The 20,122-nt window shown below is 34.2% G+C and overlaps 1 protein-coding gene across 1 annotated transcript in view; it reads left to right on the top strand.

Annotated features, from left to right (window-relative positions):
- The window catches only part of LOC128576584 (A disintegrin and metallopeptidase domain 3-like), a 180,964-nt gene extending 161,727 nt beyond the window's left edge, over window positions 1-19,237 (top strand). The window contains exons 18-20 of the mRNA XM_053578828.1: window positions 137-251; window positions 17,031-17,196; window positions 19,195-19,237. Of these exons, the coding sequence (XP_053434803.1) occupies window positions 137-251; window positions 17,031-17,196; window positions 19,195-19,237 (324 nt within the window). The remainder of the gene's footprint in view (window positions 1-136; window positions 252-17,030; window positions 17,197-19,194) is intronic.
- The last annotated feature ends 885 nt before the right edge of the window (window positions 19,238-20,122 follow it).

The raw sequence follows: 20,122 nt of genomic DNA, 5'->3' as shown, positions 1-20,122 counted from the left end.
AAAATGTATTTCTGTATTAAATAAAAAACATACTAAATTATAATATTTTAATAATTTACTAAACAATAGCAACCAATGCATTTAATTTTTATGTTGTAGATAAAATGTTCTTATTTGTTTTGTTTGTTTGTTTCAGGTTTGCAATAATGCCTTTAATTGTCAGTGCGATCCTGGATATGCTCCCCCAAATTGTGACCTGTCACCATCATCACAAGGAGGAAGTATCAATGATGGGAACTGGCTGATTTCAGGTTAGTCTCTAGATCATTGAGTTCCATTAAAGCTCTTTGCTTCCATAGAAATGGTCTACATCTCCAATCCTTTGTGGAGTGGATATGAATAGTGCAACTAAAGAGCTTAAACTTCACCTTTATTTTGTTTATTTAAGTTGAAATAGACATTGTGACTAACATACTTCCAACTAAAATTGGGTGTACCTTTTTAATTATAATCAAGAAGTGAAAAATTTAAAATTTTAACCATAGTTTCCAGAATATTTCATTTTATATAGAAGATTTTTTTTACATAGGTATAGTTAAACTATAGAAATGGTGATAGTTTTACTGTATGGTCTGTGTATGCCAAGGATGCTGCCTATTGTGATGTACTATATAGTTCACAGCCAAATGGAATCTTTAAAGTTAACTGTAATATTGTAAGGGGAAAGTAATTAAATCTTCTACACCCATAGCATATGAATAGTATATGGTACTACCCCATTTCCCCAAAAATAAGACAGTGTCATATTAAAGTGTGCTCCCAAAGATGCGCTAGGTCTTATTTTCAGGGGACGTCTTATCTTTCCTGTGTGTAGGTCTTATTTTCAAGGAAACAGGGTAAGTATTTTTAAATTTATTTGGTGAAATGTCATGAACAAATGTAATAATTTCACAGTTAGAATTGAATATGTGCTCTATGCTTGAGACATAGATTTATATGTCAATATGCTAAGGTGACATTCATATTTCTAATTGACTAGATGTATATAAATTATTATCATACAGCAGTTTGGAGAAAAGTAGATAAGGACTTGAAGATTAAAACCAAAATACATTTCCGGAAGGTTGCAGGTATATGTTTCCTTGCTCCCACAATTTAGAATTTTGAGTACTTTGATAGCAGAAAATACTGAAGAAAGTAAAGTTTAAGTTAGTTTAAATTGAAATAAATACGTATACATGTAGATTAAAAGAAGAATAAATTAACTTCACTTCTTTGGCGTTTTTCAATTTTAAGCTATTATTCATAAGTTTGTGATGATGTTCATGTTAAAGATTCCGTGTGAAAGTAAAATTTTAATCGTCTGGGATATATATCCCATAAGGGAAATTGCTGCAATGTATTGTAAACTATGGATAGTTTTGAAAGCAACTGTCAAATTACTTTCAAGGTGGTTCTGCTGTATGACATTCCCACCAATAATGTATGAATAACTGATATTTTTACACCCAGACCAAAATTTGATAATACCACTTATTTTTAATTAAGTCATTCTATTAGCTTCCATAGAAATAGATATTAGCTGTGTATCAATATCTCTTCGTAGTTTTAACCTGCACTTTCCCATGGATAATGATTCTGAGCATCTTTTATGCATTTATTTGGGTATATATTCTATTTGGTAAAATTGTCTTTTAAATGACTAATTTTGAGAGATTTTATGTATTATTGATACATTCATTTAGTTGGATATTTTTTGCATGTATTTTATATAAGTCTGTAATTTGTTTTTTCTCAAAGCACAATTTCTCTTTATTTAATTCTTATTTTGGTAAGACCTACATTTTACTTTCTGGATCACTTTTATGGTATCAAGTATGTGAACTCTTCTTTTTATGTTTAGATTCACACAGTTATTTTTTTCCCATTTTTTAATTGTTGGGGATTCACTGAGGGTGAAGAAACAGGTTACACTAATTGCATTTGTTAGGTAAAGTCCTTCTTATAATTGTGTCCTGTCCCCAAGAGGTGTGTCACACACCATGAACCATCACCCATTCCCTTCTCCAACTCCTACCATGTACTAGATTATCAATTGTCCTCGTATCAGAATTGAGTACATTGGATTCTCACTTCTCCATTCTTGTGATGCTTTACTAAGAATAATGTGTTCCCCTTCCATCCAGTTTAATAAAAAAAGATGTAAAATCTCCATTTTTAATGGCTTATTACTATTCCATGGTATACATATAGCACAGATTGATAATCCATTACTGGGTTGGTGGGCATTTAGGCCATTTCAAAGTTTGGCAATTGTAAATTGAGCTGCAATCAACAGTCTAGTGCATATGTCCTTATGATAAAAGGATATTTTTTCTTCTGGGTAGATGCCCAGTAATGGAATTGCAGAATCAAATGGGAGGTCTAGTTTGAGTCCTTTGAGGGTTCTCCATACTTCCTTCCAAAAAGGTTGTACTAGTTTACAGTCCCACAGCAGTGTAAGTGTTCCCTTCTCTTCACATCCACGCCAGCATCTGCAGTTTTAAGATTTTGAGATATGGGACATTCTCACTGGGGATAGGTGATATCTTAGGGTGGTTTTGATTTACATTTCTATGATAATTAGCGACAATGAGCAATTTTTGATATGCTTGTTAACCATTCACCTATCTTCTTAAGAGAAGGTTCGATTCATTCAAGGGACATAAGGGATTGTTGGTTCTTTTATGCTGATTAATTCAAGTTCTCTATAGATGCTGGTTGTCAAGCTTTTGTCCAATTCAAATTTTTCAAAATCCTTTCCTATTATGTAGGTTGTCTATTTGCTTTGGTTGTTGTCTCTTAGCTGTACAGAAGCTTTTATGTCCCATTTGTTCAGTTTTGTTGTTGTTGCAATTGCCATGGAAGTCTTCTTCATAACGTCTTTCCCCAGGCCAATATCTTCAAGTGTTTTCTCATGCTTTCTTTGAGAATTCTTATCATTTCAATGCCTTAAATTTAGGTCTTTTATCCATCTTGAATTAATTTTTGTGAGTGGAGAAAGGTGTCCAATTTCGATCTTTTACATGTAAATATCCAGTTCTCTCAACACCATTTATGGAATATGGATTCTTTCCCCCAGTGTATGTTCTTGTTTGGTTTATCAAAGATTAGGTGTCTGTAAGATATTAGTTTCATTTCATTGTTTTCTATTCGGTTCCAGATGTCTATGTCTATTTTTGTGCCAATACCATGCTGTTTTGACCACTATGGCCTATAGTACAGCCTAAAGTCTGATATGCTGATGCCCCTGGCTTTGTTCTTTAATACTAAGAACTGCCTAGCTATATGGATTTTTTCTGGTTCTGTACAAAGCAAACAATTATTTTTCCAAGTCTTTAAAGTATGATGTTAGTATTTTAATGAAAATTGTATTGAATCTGTACATTGATTTGGAAGTATAGATATTTTAACAATATTGCTTCTTCTCAGATATAAGAATGGCATATTCTTCCATTTGTTAATAGCTTCTATCATTTTTTTCTTAGGATTTCATAATTTTTTGATAGAGGTCCTTCATCTCTTTTGTTAGGTGTATTTCTAGTTATTTCATTTTCTTTGAAGCTACTATGACAGGTATTGTTTCCTCAATTAGCTTCTTATCTTGGCTGCTATTGGTGTATACAAATGCTACTGATTTGTGGATATTGATTTTATACCCTGAGAGATTTCTGTATTTCTTAAAATAGTTTTACACACATCTTATTATTTATTTATTTATTTATTATGGGGAGGCAGGGTAGGAGTTAGGGTGAAGGAGGGACAAACTACTGAGAGAGAGAGAGGATAGCACCTTAATCATATATTTTAACTGACTAGAATAAATCAAAAATTTCAAATATATGAGATCTGTTTTTGGAATTGTTTTTGTCTTTTGAAATCAAATTCAAGGAGCAGATCACACCACTTACAAGGGTATATGTGAAACTTAGTAAATGTAGAATGTAAATGTCTTAACACAATAACTAAGAAAGTGCCAGGAAGGCTATGGTAACCATTGTGATGAAGATGTGTCAAACGGTATATAAAACCAGTGTATGGTGCCCCATGATTGCATTAATGTACACAGCTATTATTTAATAATAAATTAATTAATTAATTTAGAAAAAGGAGATCCTCTGACCTTTACTGTGAGTAAAAAAAAATTATCAATGAAAATTTTAGATACAATCAAATAAAATAAGACCCAAAGCACCCAAAGCATCTTACCCATTTTAGAACTTTACTGGGTTCTTAGGCTCCACCTTAAAAGGCCTACAGACATATGAAAAAAATGCTCATCATCCTTAATCATCAGAGAAATGCAAATCAAAACTATTTTGAGATATCATCTAATGCCAGTAAGATTAGCCCATATCACAAAATACCAAGACCAGAGATGTTGGCATGGATGTGGAGAAAAGGGAACACGTCTGCACTGCTGGTGGGAATGCAAATTAATATATTCCTTTTGGAAAGATGTTTGGAGAACACTTAGAGATCTAAAAATAGACCTGCCATTCAATCCTATAATTCCTCTACTAGGTATATACCCAGGAGACCAAACATCACGTTACAACAAAGATATTTGTACCAGAATGTTTATTGTAGCCCTATTCATAATTGCTAAGTCATGGAAAAAAGCCAAAGTACCCATCGAGCCATGCATGGATTAATAAATTGAGGCATATGTACACCATGGAATATTATGCAGTCTTAAAGAAAGATGGAGACTTTACCTCTTTCATGCTTACATAGATGGATCTGGAACATATTCTTATTAGTAAATTATCTCAAGAATGGAAGAAAAAGTATCCAATGTACTCAGCCCCACTATGAAACTAATTTATGGCTTTCATATAAAGCTATAACCCAGTTATAACCTAAGAATATGGGGAAGGAGGATAGTGAGGGGTGGGACCGGGGGAGGATGGGCAGAGGGAGGGTGATTAATGGGATCATACCTACAGTGCATCTTACAAGTGTACATGTGAATCCTACTAAATATAGAATATAAATAACTTAACACAATAACTAAGAAAATGCCAGGAAGGCTATGTTAACCAGTGTGATGAAAATATGTCAAATGGTATATAAAACTAGTGTATGGCGTCCCATGATTACATTAATGTACACAGCTATGATATTATAATAATAATAATAATAAGAAGAAGAAGAAGAAGAAGAAGAAGCAGCAGCATGTAATTGAAGTATGAGTCTGAGACAAAAGAGAGATGAGAGATTTGGGTTAGAAATAAATAAATATATATATATATATATATATATAGGCATCAACTTGCCAAAGTTTCTTCAACCAGTAGGATAAGCAAGGATGGAACAGAAAAGGAAAATGCCAAGGACAGAACCCTGGGGAGTAATAGGAGATTTCTGTGTTTTTAGATCACTTCCAGGAGTCTTGCAGTGGAGTATTTGGGCTTCTCTAAGTTTAATATTGTAATGTCAGCAAAGTGTGAGAATTTGAACTCTTCTGCTCCCATTTGGATATCCTTTATTTTATTCTCTTGATTATATTGGCTAGAACTCCTAGCAATATGTTGAATAGTAGTGGTGACAGAAAACCTTTCTGCTTCTAGTTCTAAGTGGAAAAGCTTTCCGTTTTACTCCATTCAATAAAATATTAGCTGTGGGTTTGTATACATGGCCGTGTTCAGTTTAAGAAATTTGCCATGTATGCCTATATTCTTCAGGAGGATTTTAAATTAAAAAAGGATGTTGAATTTTATTGAATGCTTTTTCTGCATCTATTGAGAGGATGATATGGTCTTTGGTTTTGCTTCCCTTGATATGGTGAATTATGTTTATAGATTTGCACATGTTAAACCTGCCTTGCATCCCTGAGATGAATCCTACTTGATCATGATGTATGACTTTAAATGAGAAGCTATAGTCTATTGGTTAGGATGTTGTTGAGAATTTTGCATTTATATTTATTAGTGAAATTGGTCTTAAGTACTCCTTTATAGTTGGGTCTTTTCCTAGTTTTTGGTATCAGGGTGATGTTTGCTATGTAGAACATGTTGGTTAAGATTGCTTCCTTCTCAATTTTTGGAATAATTTCTGCCTTATGGGTAAAAACTCTCCTTTTAAAGTTTAATAGAATTTTTATGTGATGCCATCAAGAAAAGGGCAATTTTTCTTGGGTGATATTTTTATTTCCTTGATGTCAGTGCTTGAAATAGGACTATTCAGAAGATTTTTTTTTTCCTGGCTACGTCTAGGGAGAGAGTGTGATTCCAAATATTAATCCATTTTCTTCACATTGTCAAATTTCTGGGCATAGAGTTTCTTGCAGTATTTCAAGATAATATCTTGTATTTCTGTGGCATCTATTGTTATGGCCCCTTTATTACTTCTGATTGAGATTACTAGAGATTTTACTTTTCTATGTCTTATTAGTGTGGTTGAAGGTTTATCTATTTTATTTCAATAAACAGACTCCTTGTTTCGTTAATTTTGGATATTTCTTTTCTTGGGCTGGGTTTAGGCTTAGATTGTTCTTTTTCCAATTCCATAAGATGGCTTGTGAGTTTGCTGATGTACTCTCTTTCTGTTTTTTAGACGTAGGCATCTAACACGAGAAGTTTTCCTCTCAGGACTGCTTTTGCTGTGTCCCACAGGTTTGGGTAGCTTGTGTTTTCTTTGTCGTTATGCTCAAGGAACTGAATGATTTCCTCTTTTATTTATCCCTGCACCCAACTGTCATTCAGCATAAGGTTGTTTAATTTCCATGCCTTCATGTGAAGCTGAACATTTTTGTTGTAGTTGAGTTCCACCTTTAATGCCTTGTGGTCTGAGGACATACAAGGTAAAATTTCAGTTATTCTGGTTTTATTGAGGTTTGTTTTGTGTGCTAGGGTATGATCAACTTTGGAGAATGTTCCATGGGGCAGTGAGAAGAACACATATTCTTTAGGTTTGGGATAATGTGTTCTATATACGTCTATCAAGCACAGTTGTTCTAGGGTCACACTTAAGTCTCTCATGTCTTTGTTTAGTTACTGTTTAGAAGATCAGTCCATTTCTGTAAGAGGAGTGTTAAAGTACCCTGCTATTATGGTGTTATGGTATATCATATTGCTCAGACTAATTAAGGTTTGTTTCAAGAATCTAGGAGTATTTAAGTTGGGTGCATAAATCTTTAGAATTAAAATGTCTTCTTTTTCTATTTTCCCCATGACCAGTGTGAAGTGTCCATCTTTCTCTTTTTGACTTCAGTTGCTTTAAAGCCACTTGTATCTGAAAATAAGATTGTAACCCCTCATTTTTTTCTGAATTCCGTTTGCCTGCAAAATTGTCTTCCATCCCTTAACTCTGAGTTTTAATTTGTCTTTAGAGGCTAAGTATGTTTCCTGCATACAGCAAATGGATGGCTTTTTTTTTTTTTCCAATAAGCCAGTATATGCCTCTTCAGTGGGGAATTAAAGTCATTAACATTTATTGAGGTAATTGATAAGTGTGATGATGTTCTATTAATGTCATTTTCTGGAAGCCAATTGCTTAGTTTTATCTTTTGCATCATTGTTGAAGCTAGGTTTTGTCCATTTGTTTCTGGGTGATTTCTTTGCTGGTGGTCCATTGTGATGGTCAGTGTGTAGAATAGGTTTAAGTATTTCCTGTAGAGCTGGTCTTGTTTTGGCAAACTTCCTCAATGTTTGTATATCAGTAATAGATTTGATTTCTCCATCAATTTTAAAGCTTAACTTAGGAGGATACAGAATTCTAGGCTGGAAATTGTTTTATTTAAGTATATTAAAGGTAGATTGCCTTTGTCTTCTGTATTGAAAGCTTCATTTGTGAAGTCCACAGTCACCCTGATGGATTTTCCCCTGTAGGTCAATTGGTGTTCACTCCTTGTGCCTTGCTGAATCTTTTCCTTTGTCTTGACATTGGACAGGTTCATCACAATGTGTCTTGGAGCAACTCAATTTGAATTGAGATGATCTGAGGTCTGATATCCCTCTGAAACAAGTGTGTTAGAATCTTTGGTGATATTTAGGAAAGTTTATTCATGATATCCTTTATTATGGCTTCCATTCCTCTGTGGCACTCTTCTTCCCCTTCTGGGATAACTTTAACTCTTTAACTTGTATGTTTTAATTCTTCATGAAGTCCCATAATTCTGTCAGTGAATGTTCTGCTCTTTCTCTCTCTCTCTCCTTTTTTTTTTTTTTTTTACTCTTTAACTGCCTGTGTTAGCTCAAAAGCTTTGTCCTCTACCTCTGAGATTCTTTCTTCTGCATGGTTTAATCCATTATTGATACATTGTACTGAATATTTAGGTTCCCTGATTGATTGCTTCAATTCCTTAAGCTCTTCTATATCCTTTCTATAGTCTTAATATCATTCATCTCTTATTTGCTTCTGTTTTTGGATTTCCTTTTGCCCATTTTCCACTTTCTCAGGAATGTCCTTCATTGTATTTATCATCTGTATTTTAAATTCCTCTTTTGTCATTTCTAACATTTCTTTATAGATAGAATTATCTGCAGTAACTATATCATGATCTCTTGAGGGATTGCTCTGTTCTGGTTTTTGCCAGGATATTTATGCTGTTTTTTTCCCCATGAGTGTTTTCTTTTTGTCTGTTTCTTTGCCCTACATTTTCCTTTCACTACTCATTTCTCTTTTATTACCTTTGCACTGACCTAAGGTGTTCAAGAGTGTTTTTGGTACAGTACTAAAGGGATTAGTAGAAAGGAGAGCAAAAAGGCATAAAAGATAAAAACAGAGAAAAGAGAAAGTAAAGGGGGTGAGTATAAGGGAAGAATGACAAAAAGAAGAGAGACACAGATGTAGAGAGACAGAAGTAATTGAGGTGTACAGTACATAACTTTGACCTACACCTAAAATCTCCAACCATAATGGGTGAATGGGTGCTGAGTCAGATGGTTCCCTTAAGGCATGCAGTTCTTTGGCAGCTTGAGCAGACACAGGACCCCAACTCCACCAAATAGAGAAGAAAAGCAAAACTGCTATAGATCAAACCAAAGACAAAAAACAAAAAATGTTACAGGAAAAAAAAATGATTTCTGCCACTTTCTTCTTTTTTAAAAATTGGCATGCTATTTTAGGGTCTCTTTTTTCCCTATATATTTTAGAATAAGTTTGACAGTGCTAATAAAAAATCTTGCTGTTCTTTATTTAGATCAATTTAGCAAGAATTTATATCTTCACTCTCACTGAATCATCCAATGTATAAACTCATTATTTCTCTGCATAGAGCTGACATGCCCTATGTGTTTTGATGTAATGCCCAACTGTTAATCATGAATCTGAAACATATCTTTTCTGTAATTACCAGAAATACATCTTTAATAACTTAGGAGTGGTCATTAATTAGGATTTTTTGGCATTTACATCATCAAAGCATGATTTTGATGGTAATGATTTTGCTGATGTCATCTTTGTACTATAATTAAACTATTTTAATAAATGCCAACTAATATAATTTTAATTCTTTACTCCTACTATGTTTATGTCCATTCAATAGAGTATGCATGCGTATTTAACTTTGGCATTTTTCCACTTGTCAATCGTATCAAATAAATGTTTATGTTCAAATTCTGTATCAGATGAAAGATTATTATTCTAAGTCTTCTTTATACTATAGTAAGTCACAGGTACTTATGAAAATATATTGTTTGTTGAAGTCATTCCTATTATATGACTAATTGGATGGATATATGGAGAATTCCACATATCCACTGTCAGCTCCTTGAGGTTTGATTTATAAAACAAAATTAAGTTATCATCCAAAATCTATAGCCTGATATTTCATTTTTATGATCAATGGCAACTTTATTTGTAAACTAAATGCTAATATTCCCACCGAAATTCATATATTAGAACTTTATTTGCTTTTTCAACTTGACTATTGTTTGTATATATAAAGGCTACCAATTTATGAATGTTGATTTTGTAACCTGAGATGCTGCTGTATTCCTTGATCACTTCTAAGAGTTTTGTAGTAGAGTCCCTAGTGTTTTCCAGATATACAATCATATCATATGTGAAGAGCAAAAGTTTGATCTCTTCTGACCCTATATGGATACCCTTGATCGCCTTTTCTTCCCTAATTGCGTGGCTAAAATTTCCATTACAATGTTAAAAAGCAATAGAGACAATGGGCAGCCTTGTCTGGTTCCTGATCTGAGTGGGAATGATTCCAATTTAACTACATTCAATATGATGTCAGCTGTGGGTTTGCTGCAGATGGCATCTATCAGATTAAGAAATGTCCCTTCTATACCTATTTTCTTAAGTGTTCTGATCATGAATGGATGCTGGATATTATCAAAGGCTTTTTTCTGCATCGATTGAGAGAATCATATGGTCTTCGTTTTTTAATTTGTTTATGTACTGAATTACATTTATTGATTTACGTATATTGAACCAGCCTTGAGACCCTGGGATAAAACCGACTTGGTCATGATGTATAATTTGTTTGATGTGTTGCTGGATTCTGTTTGTTAGGATCTTGTTGAATATTTTTGCATCTATATTCATTAGTGATATTGGTCTATAGTTTTCTTTTCTTGTTGGGTCTTTTCCTGGTTTGGGGATCAGGGTGATGTTTGCTTCATAGAACGTGTTGGGTAGTCTTCCTTCTTTTTCTACCTTTTGGAACAGTTTGAGTAATATAGGTACTAATTCCTCTTTAAAGGTTTGGTAGAATTCTGATGTGAAACCATCTGGTCCCGGGCTTTCCTTTTTGGGGAGGTTTTGTATGGTTGATGTTATTTCCGAACTTGATATGGGCCTGTTCAGCATTTCCACTTGATTCTGGCTAAGTCGTGGAAGGTGACGTGCTTCTAAGGATCGGTCAATTTCCTTCTCTTAGAAATATGAAAATCTGAAGGAAATTGACCGATCCTTAGAAGCACGTCACCTTCCAAGACTTAGCCAGAATCAAGTGGAAATGTTGAATAGGCCCATATCATGTTTGGAAATAGACTCTCACTGGATTAAAGATTTAAACCTAAGACATGAAACTATAAAAATACTAGAGAAGAGTACAGGGAAAACCCTTGAAGAAATCGGTCTGGGTGAGTATTTTATGAGGAGGACCCCCCGGACAATTGAAGCAGCTTCAAAAATACACTACTGGGACTTGATCAAACTAAAAAGCTTCTGCACAGCCAAGAACACAGTAAGTAAAGCAAGCAAACAACCCTCAGAATGGGAGAAGATATTTGCAGGTTATGTCTCTGACAAAGGTTTAATAACCAGACTCCACAGGGAGCTCAAATGCATTAGCAAGAAAAGAACAAGTGATCCCATGGCAGGCTGGGCAAGGGATTTGAAGAGAAACTTCTCTGAAGAAGATAGACACGTGGCCTTCAGACATATGAAAAAATTCTCACCATCTTTAATCATCAGAGGAATGCAATTAATATGTGTCGATTAGTTCTAGTTGCCATTTGTTCACTTTTCTTTTTCATCAGTTAATAGGAGGGTAGGGCTGTGAAAATTTCGAAGTACAATTGTGATTTTAATTGTAAGAATTTCTGCTTTCTGTATATTTAGTTACATCATTATGAGAATTAAAATTTAAAATTCTTTGGTCAAAAAAAAAAGAAATTTGCTGGAAATATTGGTTACTAGCAACACCTTATGTTCTATAATATACATGAAATAGTTTAACAATAAACCTGAACAAAGGTAAAAAAAAAAAAAAAAAAAAAACTACTTCGAGATATCATCTAACTCCAGTGAGACTAGCCTATATCACAAAATCCCAAGACCAGAGATGTTGACGTGGATGCGGAGAAAAGGGAACACTTTTGCACTGCTGGTGGGAATGCAAATTATTGCATTCATTTTGGAAAGATATATGGAGAACACTTAGAGATCTAAAAATAGAACTGCCATTCAATCCTGTAATTCCTCTACTGGGCAAATACCCAGAAGACCAAAAATCACATCATAACAAAGATATTTGCACCAGAATGTTTATTGCAGCCCTATTCATAATTGCTAAGTCATGGAAAAAGCCCAAGTGCCCATCGATCCACGAATGGATTAATAAATTGTGGTATATGTACACCATGGAATATTATGCAACCTTAAAGAAAGATGGAGACTTTACCTCTTTTATGTTTACATGGATGGAACTGGAAAATATTCTTCTTAGTAAAGTATATCAAGAATGGAAAAAAAGTACCCAATGTACTCACCCCTACTATGAAACTAATTTAGGGCTTTCACATCAAAACTATAACCCAGTTACAACCTAAGAATACCGGGAAGGGGGAAAGGGAGGGGAGGGAGAGGGAGGTGGGTAGAGGGAGGTGGACAGGCGGGATCACACCTGCGGTGCATCTTACAAGGATATATGTGAAACTTAGTAAATGTAGAATGTAAATGTCTTAGCACAATAACTAAAATAACTCCAGGAAGGCTATGTCAACCAGTGTGATGAAAATGTGTCAAACAGTTTATGAAGCTAGTGTATGATGCCCCATGATCATATCAATGTACACAGCTATGATTTAACAACAAAAAAAAAGAACTTTATTTGCAATGTGATGGAATTTAGTGGTGGCTTTTTTTTTTTTTTTGATACAGAGTCTCATTTTGTCACCCCAACGAGAGTGCCATGGCATTAGAGCTCACAGCAATCTCAGACTCTTGAACTCAAGTGATCTCTTGCCTCATTCTTCCAAGTAGCTGCGACTACAGGCATCTGCCAAAATGCCCAGCTGTTTTTAAAGACAGGGTCTAGCTTTTGCTCAGGCTGATCTCAAACTCATGAGCTTAGGCCATCTGCCTGCCTCAGCTTCCCAGAGTTCTGGGATTGCAGGTGTAAGCCACCATGCCTGGCCTATTGGTGACATTTTGAAATGTGATTAGGTCATAAAGGCAGATCCCTCATTGATGGAATTGGTGTTTTTATGGAGGACATTTCCCCTGTTCCCATTATCACGTGAGTTTACAGCAAGGAGCTGGTTGTCTCTGACCCAAAAAGCAGATGCAGATCATAGAATGAATCTGCCAATGCCTTGATCTCTGACAAAAAAAAAAAAAAAAATATATATATATATATACACACACACACACACACACACACACACGCACACATATATTCAAATTAATATGAGGTTACAATTTTTAGGTTACATTGTTCTCACTTCCAGGGTAAAGTTGCATTTATAGAAGAGCCCCTCATGCAGGGGGGGTGTTATACACACACACAATGTGCAAATTAGGTGAGATCCCACCTCATGCCCTCCCTCCTTCTGTTATAAGTTGGCCCCCTTTAGGGTACTGCGGATTAGGAGGAATATCAGTAACTATAACAGGGAAAAGCCCTAAAGTATCTTCAAAAGTAAAATCACCTGTTTTACAAGCCTCCAACAGGGTTTTCATAACATTGGTTGTGGGAGGACTATCTTCACAATGAAGTGTTGAGGGCAATGTTGGAGGATCTACATTAGGTAGGCAATATTGGATGCATTAATAGTTTTATCTGTGATGCTATTTCATTGGTCTTTAACTATTTTACCTGAGTTGCCATAGTAGCTATTGAGGCATTTCCTTATTTATCACTTATCATTTATACTTCCTCCTCTGAGGAAGAACTAAAAGAACTCTCATAAGTTTTGTATTTTGTCTTTTTTGGAATTTTGTTCAGTTTATTATCTTTTTTTTTTTTTTTTTACCAATAGGCAGAGTACTCTCCTTTGTTGACACTAATGCAATCATTGCCAAGACCAAAAAGTCTGCTATTAGAGGTTTCCCTTGAAGTTTTGCCAAGTCCTCACTATCTGAGGACAGTTTTCTGATATGACCCCAAAAGGTAAAAGTAGAATTAATGGCTCTTGAGAGAGGGCAACATATTGCATCTTTATTTTGTCTACTATCTTTCTCTTTCTTATCTTCCTCTTCTTCTAATTGAACCTTCTGTACCATCTCATTACCTTCCTCATCAGTTTCCAATTGTTGCAACTCTGCGGTCACAAAATTACTTATTATTTCTTACTGTTTGCCCAAGTTCCCACTTACTCTAAGCGTGGTTCCCCCTTTGACTAAAAGAGACCAAAGGTGGCACTTTAACCCAAAGCAGCTCCCCCTCTGGTTAAAACTCCCTCTTGCCATCTACCAAAGGTTTTACTTACTCTCAAGCATACTTTCTCCTTCAGTCCACGTCCAGAACCCTTCTAACTATGCCATTTTTCGGTGCCTGCTGTGGCACCCCATCACCATGCAAATAAAAACAGCCAGGACATGGATTGAAGGCACATGCCTGCAAGAGGTGGGCTTTCTGTCTGTTCTCTGAGAGCCCAAGAAACCTCTCCCTTGGCCTTTTATTGAAGCTTGACACAGCAGGAGTGGGGATCCACGTGCTAGAATCACATATTTAATTGTTTCTAAGTGCTCTTTCTGCCCAGGCTCGACTCCCATCCTGTTGCCCTATGAATGTTACGAAGTATAACACTTGCTTGTTAACGAGCTACCGATCTTATCCCATTAATACATGCAGCTGCTTGAGGGCTTGTCTCCAGGCTGCAAAACATCTCCATGCTGGCTAGGAGATTGTCCCACTGCCAGCGCCTTCTTCAAGAGCTGGTGGCTGCTTCTATAAGCCTATATTAGTGTTTTATTGTTCTTGTGAACAAATAATTGTTTACATATTGATTTTGTATTAGTATAGAGTACATTGGATATTTATTTTTCCATTCTTGTTATACTTTACTAAGAAGAATGTATTTCACCTCCATCCAGGTAAATGTAAAAATACAAAGTTTCCATCTTTTTTAATGGCCTGCAATCCTATTACTAGGTAGGAGAAGAACAAAAATCATTTTATTTCAAAGACATTTGCACTAGAATGTTTATTGTGGCTCAATTCATAATTTCTAAGTCATGGAAGCAACCTAAGTGCCCATAAAATCATGAATGAATGAAGAAACTGTGGTATATGTAAACCATGAAATATTATTGATCTTTGACTTCTCAGCCTCCAGAACTGTGGGAAATTTCTGTTGTGTGTAAGCCACCACGTCTATAGTATTTTTCTTATGGCACTCTGAAAAGACTGATGCAATCACTTTTACAGATTTGCTTTCTGTTTCTTTGCATTTGCCTTATAGGCAATTGTATATTATCTTTCTTTATCATTATTATCCTTCATATTATTATGGTCAATAAAGGAGAATTTCTGAATTCTCAACTGTGTTCAACAAAAACTATTATAAAAAGGAAATTTTTTTTCCAGGATTCTATTATACCATTTCTGATATTTAATAGATTATAGTAGGAAAAAATATAAGAAAATTGAAGTTTTCTAATGGAACGAAAAAGGAACCCCAGTAATAAATCCTTGACTATATGTTCTAATGATTTTTAACAAGAATGCTTACAGCATTCAGTGGGTGGGGGTGGGGGGAGTGAGTCTTTTCAATGGATGATGTTGAGATTTCTGCATCTAAAGATGCAACACAGTAAGGTTGAACACTTGTTTATACCACATGTCAAATTAACTCAAAATGGATCAGTGATCTAAATGTAAGAGCTTACATAAATACTCAGGAAGAAAATATAGGAAGAAATTGTAGTAACATTGGATTTGGCAATAATTTCTTTGATATGACACCAAAATCACAGCACAACAAAAATAGACAAATTAGGATTTATCATAATTAAAAACTTTTGTCCATCAATAAATACTGTCAACCCAGTAGAAAGACAATACATGTAATAAGAGAAGATATTTGAAATAATGTATCTGATAATGGATTAGTGTACAGAATATGTAAGGGATAAGTTATAAAACATTAAAAGAAATAACCCAAATAAAAAATGGGCAAAGGAGTTGAATAGAAATTTATCCGAGGAAGATGTAGAGATAGCCCATAAACAGAAGGAAAAAAGTGTACTTTTCTCACATCATCACTAATAATTAGGGAAATGCAAATCAAAGCTACAATGAAATGCCAATGCATGCTTATTAGGATAGTGATTATAAGGCAAAATTGTAAAAACTGGTGATTAGGATATTAAAAAATTTGAATCCTGGTGCATTGATGATGGAACTGTAAACCAGTGTTATTCTTAAATGTAAACCAGCTTTTGCGGAAAACAACATGATGAATCCTCAAAAATGTAAACATTGGCCCTGCTCTCTGCTCTCTTTTCTCTCTTTCTCATCTACCTCCTCACTCTTTTCCCTCTTCCTAATAGAAAACAAACATATACTTTCATATCCTAAAAATAAATTAAACATTGAACTATTGTTACACATTAAATGTTGAAATTTAATATTGAACTAGTATCTTATTCATAAATTCCACATCTAGATATATTTCCAAAAATACTGAAAGCAGGGACTAAAGCAGATATTTTTACTCCCTTGTTTATAGCAGCATTATCACAATATCTAAAATGTAGAAAACTCAAATATTTATTGACAGATAAATAGGTAAACAAAATGTATCATATATATGTTACAGAAGACTATTCCACCTTAGAAATGAATAAAATTATGTTACATGCTAAAATGTGAGTATGAACAGAAGATTTTATATTAAGTAAAATAAGCTAGTTAAAACAGGACAGATATTGTATGATTCTGTGTATGGGAGGTGCTAAGAGTGGTCAAATTCATAAAGTCAAAGTAGAATGGTGTTCTTCAGGGGAGGGGAGATGGTGAATTAATATTTAATGAGTAGAGAGTTTCAGTTTGGCAGGATGAGAGACTTCTAGAATTATGTGGTGGTCATGGTTGTACAACAATGTAAAGAATGGGATACCATAGGCTAAAATAGATTATAAGTGAAGATTAAATATATATGAGATGACAAATTTATATCAAGAATATTTGATAAATTGTCAATTACATTTATTGCCAATGATGTTTGTAAAAGTATTGAGTTGACACAAAAATACATAATGCACTTTGGGGCCAGTCATAAAAGACTGAAAAACATTTTTAAATTCAAATGTATTAATTATCTGACTATATTATGTAAATTAAAATTTTTAGAATTCGAATTACTAGTATGATTTATGCATAAATGTTGAAAAAACTAAAAGTAACTCTCATATTACAGAACGAAGGATGCCCCTATTTGTAGAACAGCATGTTGCTCCTCATAAAAATGGCCTTTTAATAAGTTTCTACGTTTTTCTACCTTTCCTCATTTTAACTGCCGTTGTTATTCTTAAATGGAATAAAATGAAGGGATTTTGGAATAGAACAGAAACTATGAGCATAAGGTAAGTAAACTTATTACTTTTTATATTTAATATTACAAATATACAAAGGGAAGAATTTGACTGTGATTCAGAATTTACAAGTAGGGATATTTGGATGAATTGTGTTAATGTTTAGAAATATTGAATAATATATCTCAGTACAAAAAACGAATCTCATTATACATCAATTTTTTTTTTTTGTCATATGTCAGGCAGTTAGTTTCTTGGCCTTATAAGGCCAAGAAAAATTAAAGTTATTCAGTAAATCCTAATGGCCTTTCCCATAGGAAGTCATGTTATCTATAACTCTTTTAGGAAATTCTGTTGACTTCCCAAGAAACACCACTTTCCTCACATTGAGAATAAGTTTAATTAAAGAGATCAATAAAGACAGTTATAGAGTCAAACTTTGTGAATAGAACATGTAGAACATAAGAAAATAGGAGATGGAAAAAACACAGGTAGTATACTTTATATTTTAAACATAATATTGCTCATGTGTTTATAAAATTAGAATTTAGATACTTGCACAGCTTTTTCCTTTACTGTAACACCAATTAAAACCACAATTTTCTCAGTGAATATTTAGGGATATGAAAATGCAGAAGTGAGAATAAGTAAATGCATCTTGTTCCATGCCTAAAAAAAAAAAAAGAAAAGAAAAAAGGAAAAGAAAAAAGATTCTCTGGGGTGGCACCTGTGGCTCAAATGAGTGGGGCACTGGCCCCATATACCAGAGGTGGCCAGGACAAAAACTGCAGCCCAGGCCAAAAACTGCCAAAAAAAAAAAAAAAATCCTCTGTTGCTTTTATGCATTCATGGAGTTAAGATATTGATGCAAGCCATCAACCATAAACATTTTTATTTCTTTCCTTAGCTAATCTTATTTATCAAAAGTTAACTTCAACTATGGCCAGGCATGGTGGCTCACACCTACAATCTTTGCACTTTGGGAAGCTGAGGCAGGAAGATTCTTGTAGCTCAGGAGTTTGAGCCCAGCCTGAGCAAGAGGCAAAACCCCATTTCTACTAAACAGAAAAATTAGCCAGGCATTGATCTCTGTCTAAAAAAAAAAAAAGTTAGCAGCAGCTAGTTAAGTTCAGCATAATATTATGGATGATTTATGCATACATTTACATAATCATCCAATTGTTATGCATTGACTTAATTAACAAATGTTTTCAGGGCTGCAAGAATAAGACATTTACATTTCTTATTCTTATTTCTTATAAACAATTGGATGATTATGTAAAATTTACATTTACATAATTATCTGATTGTTATGCATTGACTTAATTGAAAAATAGCATTAGTCTTCTTTTGCTTGCTTGTTGACATCTTGGGAATGTCTGAATATATGTTATTGTTTATATTTGGACTATCACTTGTAAGAAATAAATCTGACTTTTGGAAGAAATGTTAAACTCAGGTTATCACTGGTTAAAAATTACAAAATGTAGGGCAGCTCCTGTGGCTTAGTGAGTGGGTCTCTGGCCCCATATGCCGAGGGTGGCAGTTTCGAACCCAGCCCTGGCCAAAAGGCAACTAAACATAACCGGCCATTTTGGTGGGCGCCTGTAGTCCCAGCTACTTGGGAGGCTGAGGCAAGAGTATCACCTAAGCCCAAAGCTGGAGGTTGCTGTGACACCATAGCACTCTACCAAGGGAGACAACGTGAGACTCTGCCTCTAAAAAAAGAAAATAAAAAGAAAAAAAATTACAAAATGTGGACACAACAGTGTAAGTTTTATAACAAATGTTTTCAGGGCTGCAAGAATAAGAAATGAAATAGAGCTGAAGCACAAAAGGGTGCTAATGAACTATAGTGTCAGAAAGTAGGTCATTCTCTTCATCACTCAGTGGCTTTGCATATCTGTACCTTCTCTCCAGAGTGACTGCTCTGCTTGCATTTATTTACCTTATGTATATTGATTGAATTAGTGCATATGTAGCTTTTAAAAAAATTTTCTTATTTTCCTTAAGATTACATTGTTTCCTGATGTTGTTACTATTTTACAGATCTATCTCAGAAGTCAGCAGTAGTAAGAGTGACCAGTCATAGAGTTAAAGGTGAATTGAAAGAATCAAATTGTTAGTAAAAATGTATAATGCATGAATTAGCTACTTTCTGATAAAACCTCAGTATGAGAAACTATTATTCACATGTCTTATCATCTTGATTCCTATTTAATAGGCAAAAACAAAGACTTAGATAGAGTATAATACTTGATGTCAATCTTATTTTATGCTTATTGAGAAATATTTAATATTAACTAATACTTCCAGAAAATTATTGAGCAACATTTTTGTAATAAATAATTTATTTAATTTATTCTTAAGAAATACTTTAAAAAAAAAAAAAAAAAAAAGAACAGGGCGGTGCCTGTGGCTCAAGGAGTAGGGCGCCGGTCCCATATGCCAGAGGTGGTGGGTTCAAACCCAGCCCCGGCCAAAAAACCAAAAAAAAAAAAAAAAAAAAAAAAAAAAAGAAATACTTTATTTCTTATTACAAAAATATCTGTAAACAATCGTACCTCTCAGTCATTGATTTAAGGGTCCAATGGTTTTAATTGGTAGATTTACACATATTGTCCCCTCATATTTACATTCTACCTTGTTAAGACTCTGTGGGTAATTCTTACCCTCATTTTAGAAATAAGGAATTGTTCTCCTATACATAAAATCAGCACATTGAACTCCATAAATGCATTAATGTGCACAGTTATGACTTAATTAAAAAAGGAAATAAGGAAATGGACATAAATAATTTAAATGATTCCCCATGGAGATAGATTTTAGTGAGTTTGGGAGTTGGAGTTTAACTTAATGCAATCAGACCCCAGAGTTTAAACTTTTAAGAATGTCACAATTTTGACACACATAGCCTGATAGATGCCTGGGGTAAAGAATGAAATTTATATTTATTGAGTATATATCAGTCATCAGA

This window comes from Nycticebus coucang, chromosome 24 (genome assembly GCF_027406575.1).
Source record: "Nycticebus coucang isolate mNycCou1 chromosome 24, mNycCou1.pri, whole genome shotgun sequence".
In the NCBI taxonomy this organism is placed as follows: Eukaryota; Metazoa; Chordata; class Mammalia; order Primates; family Lorisidae; genus Nycticebus; species Nycticebus coucang.
The sequence above is the reverse complement of the archived record's forward strand: the minus strand, read 5'-3'. Positions and strand labels throughout refer to the sequence as shown.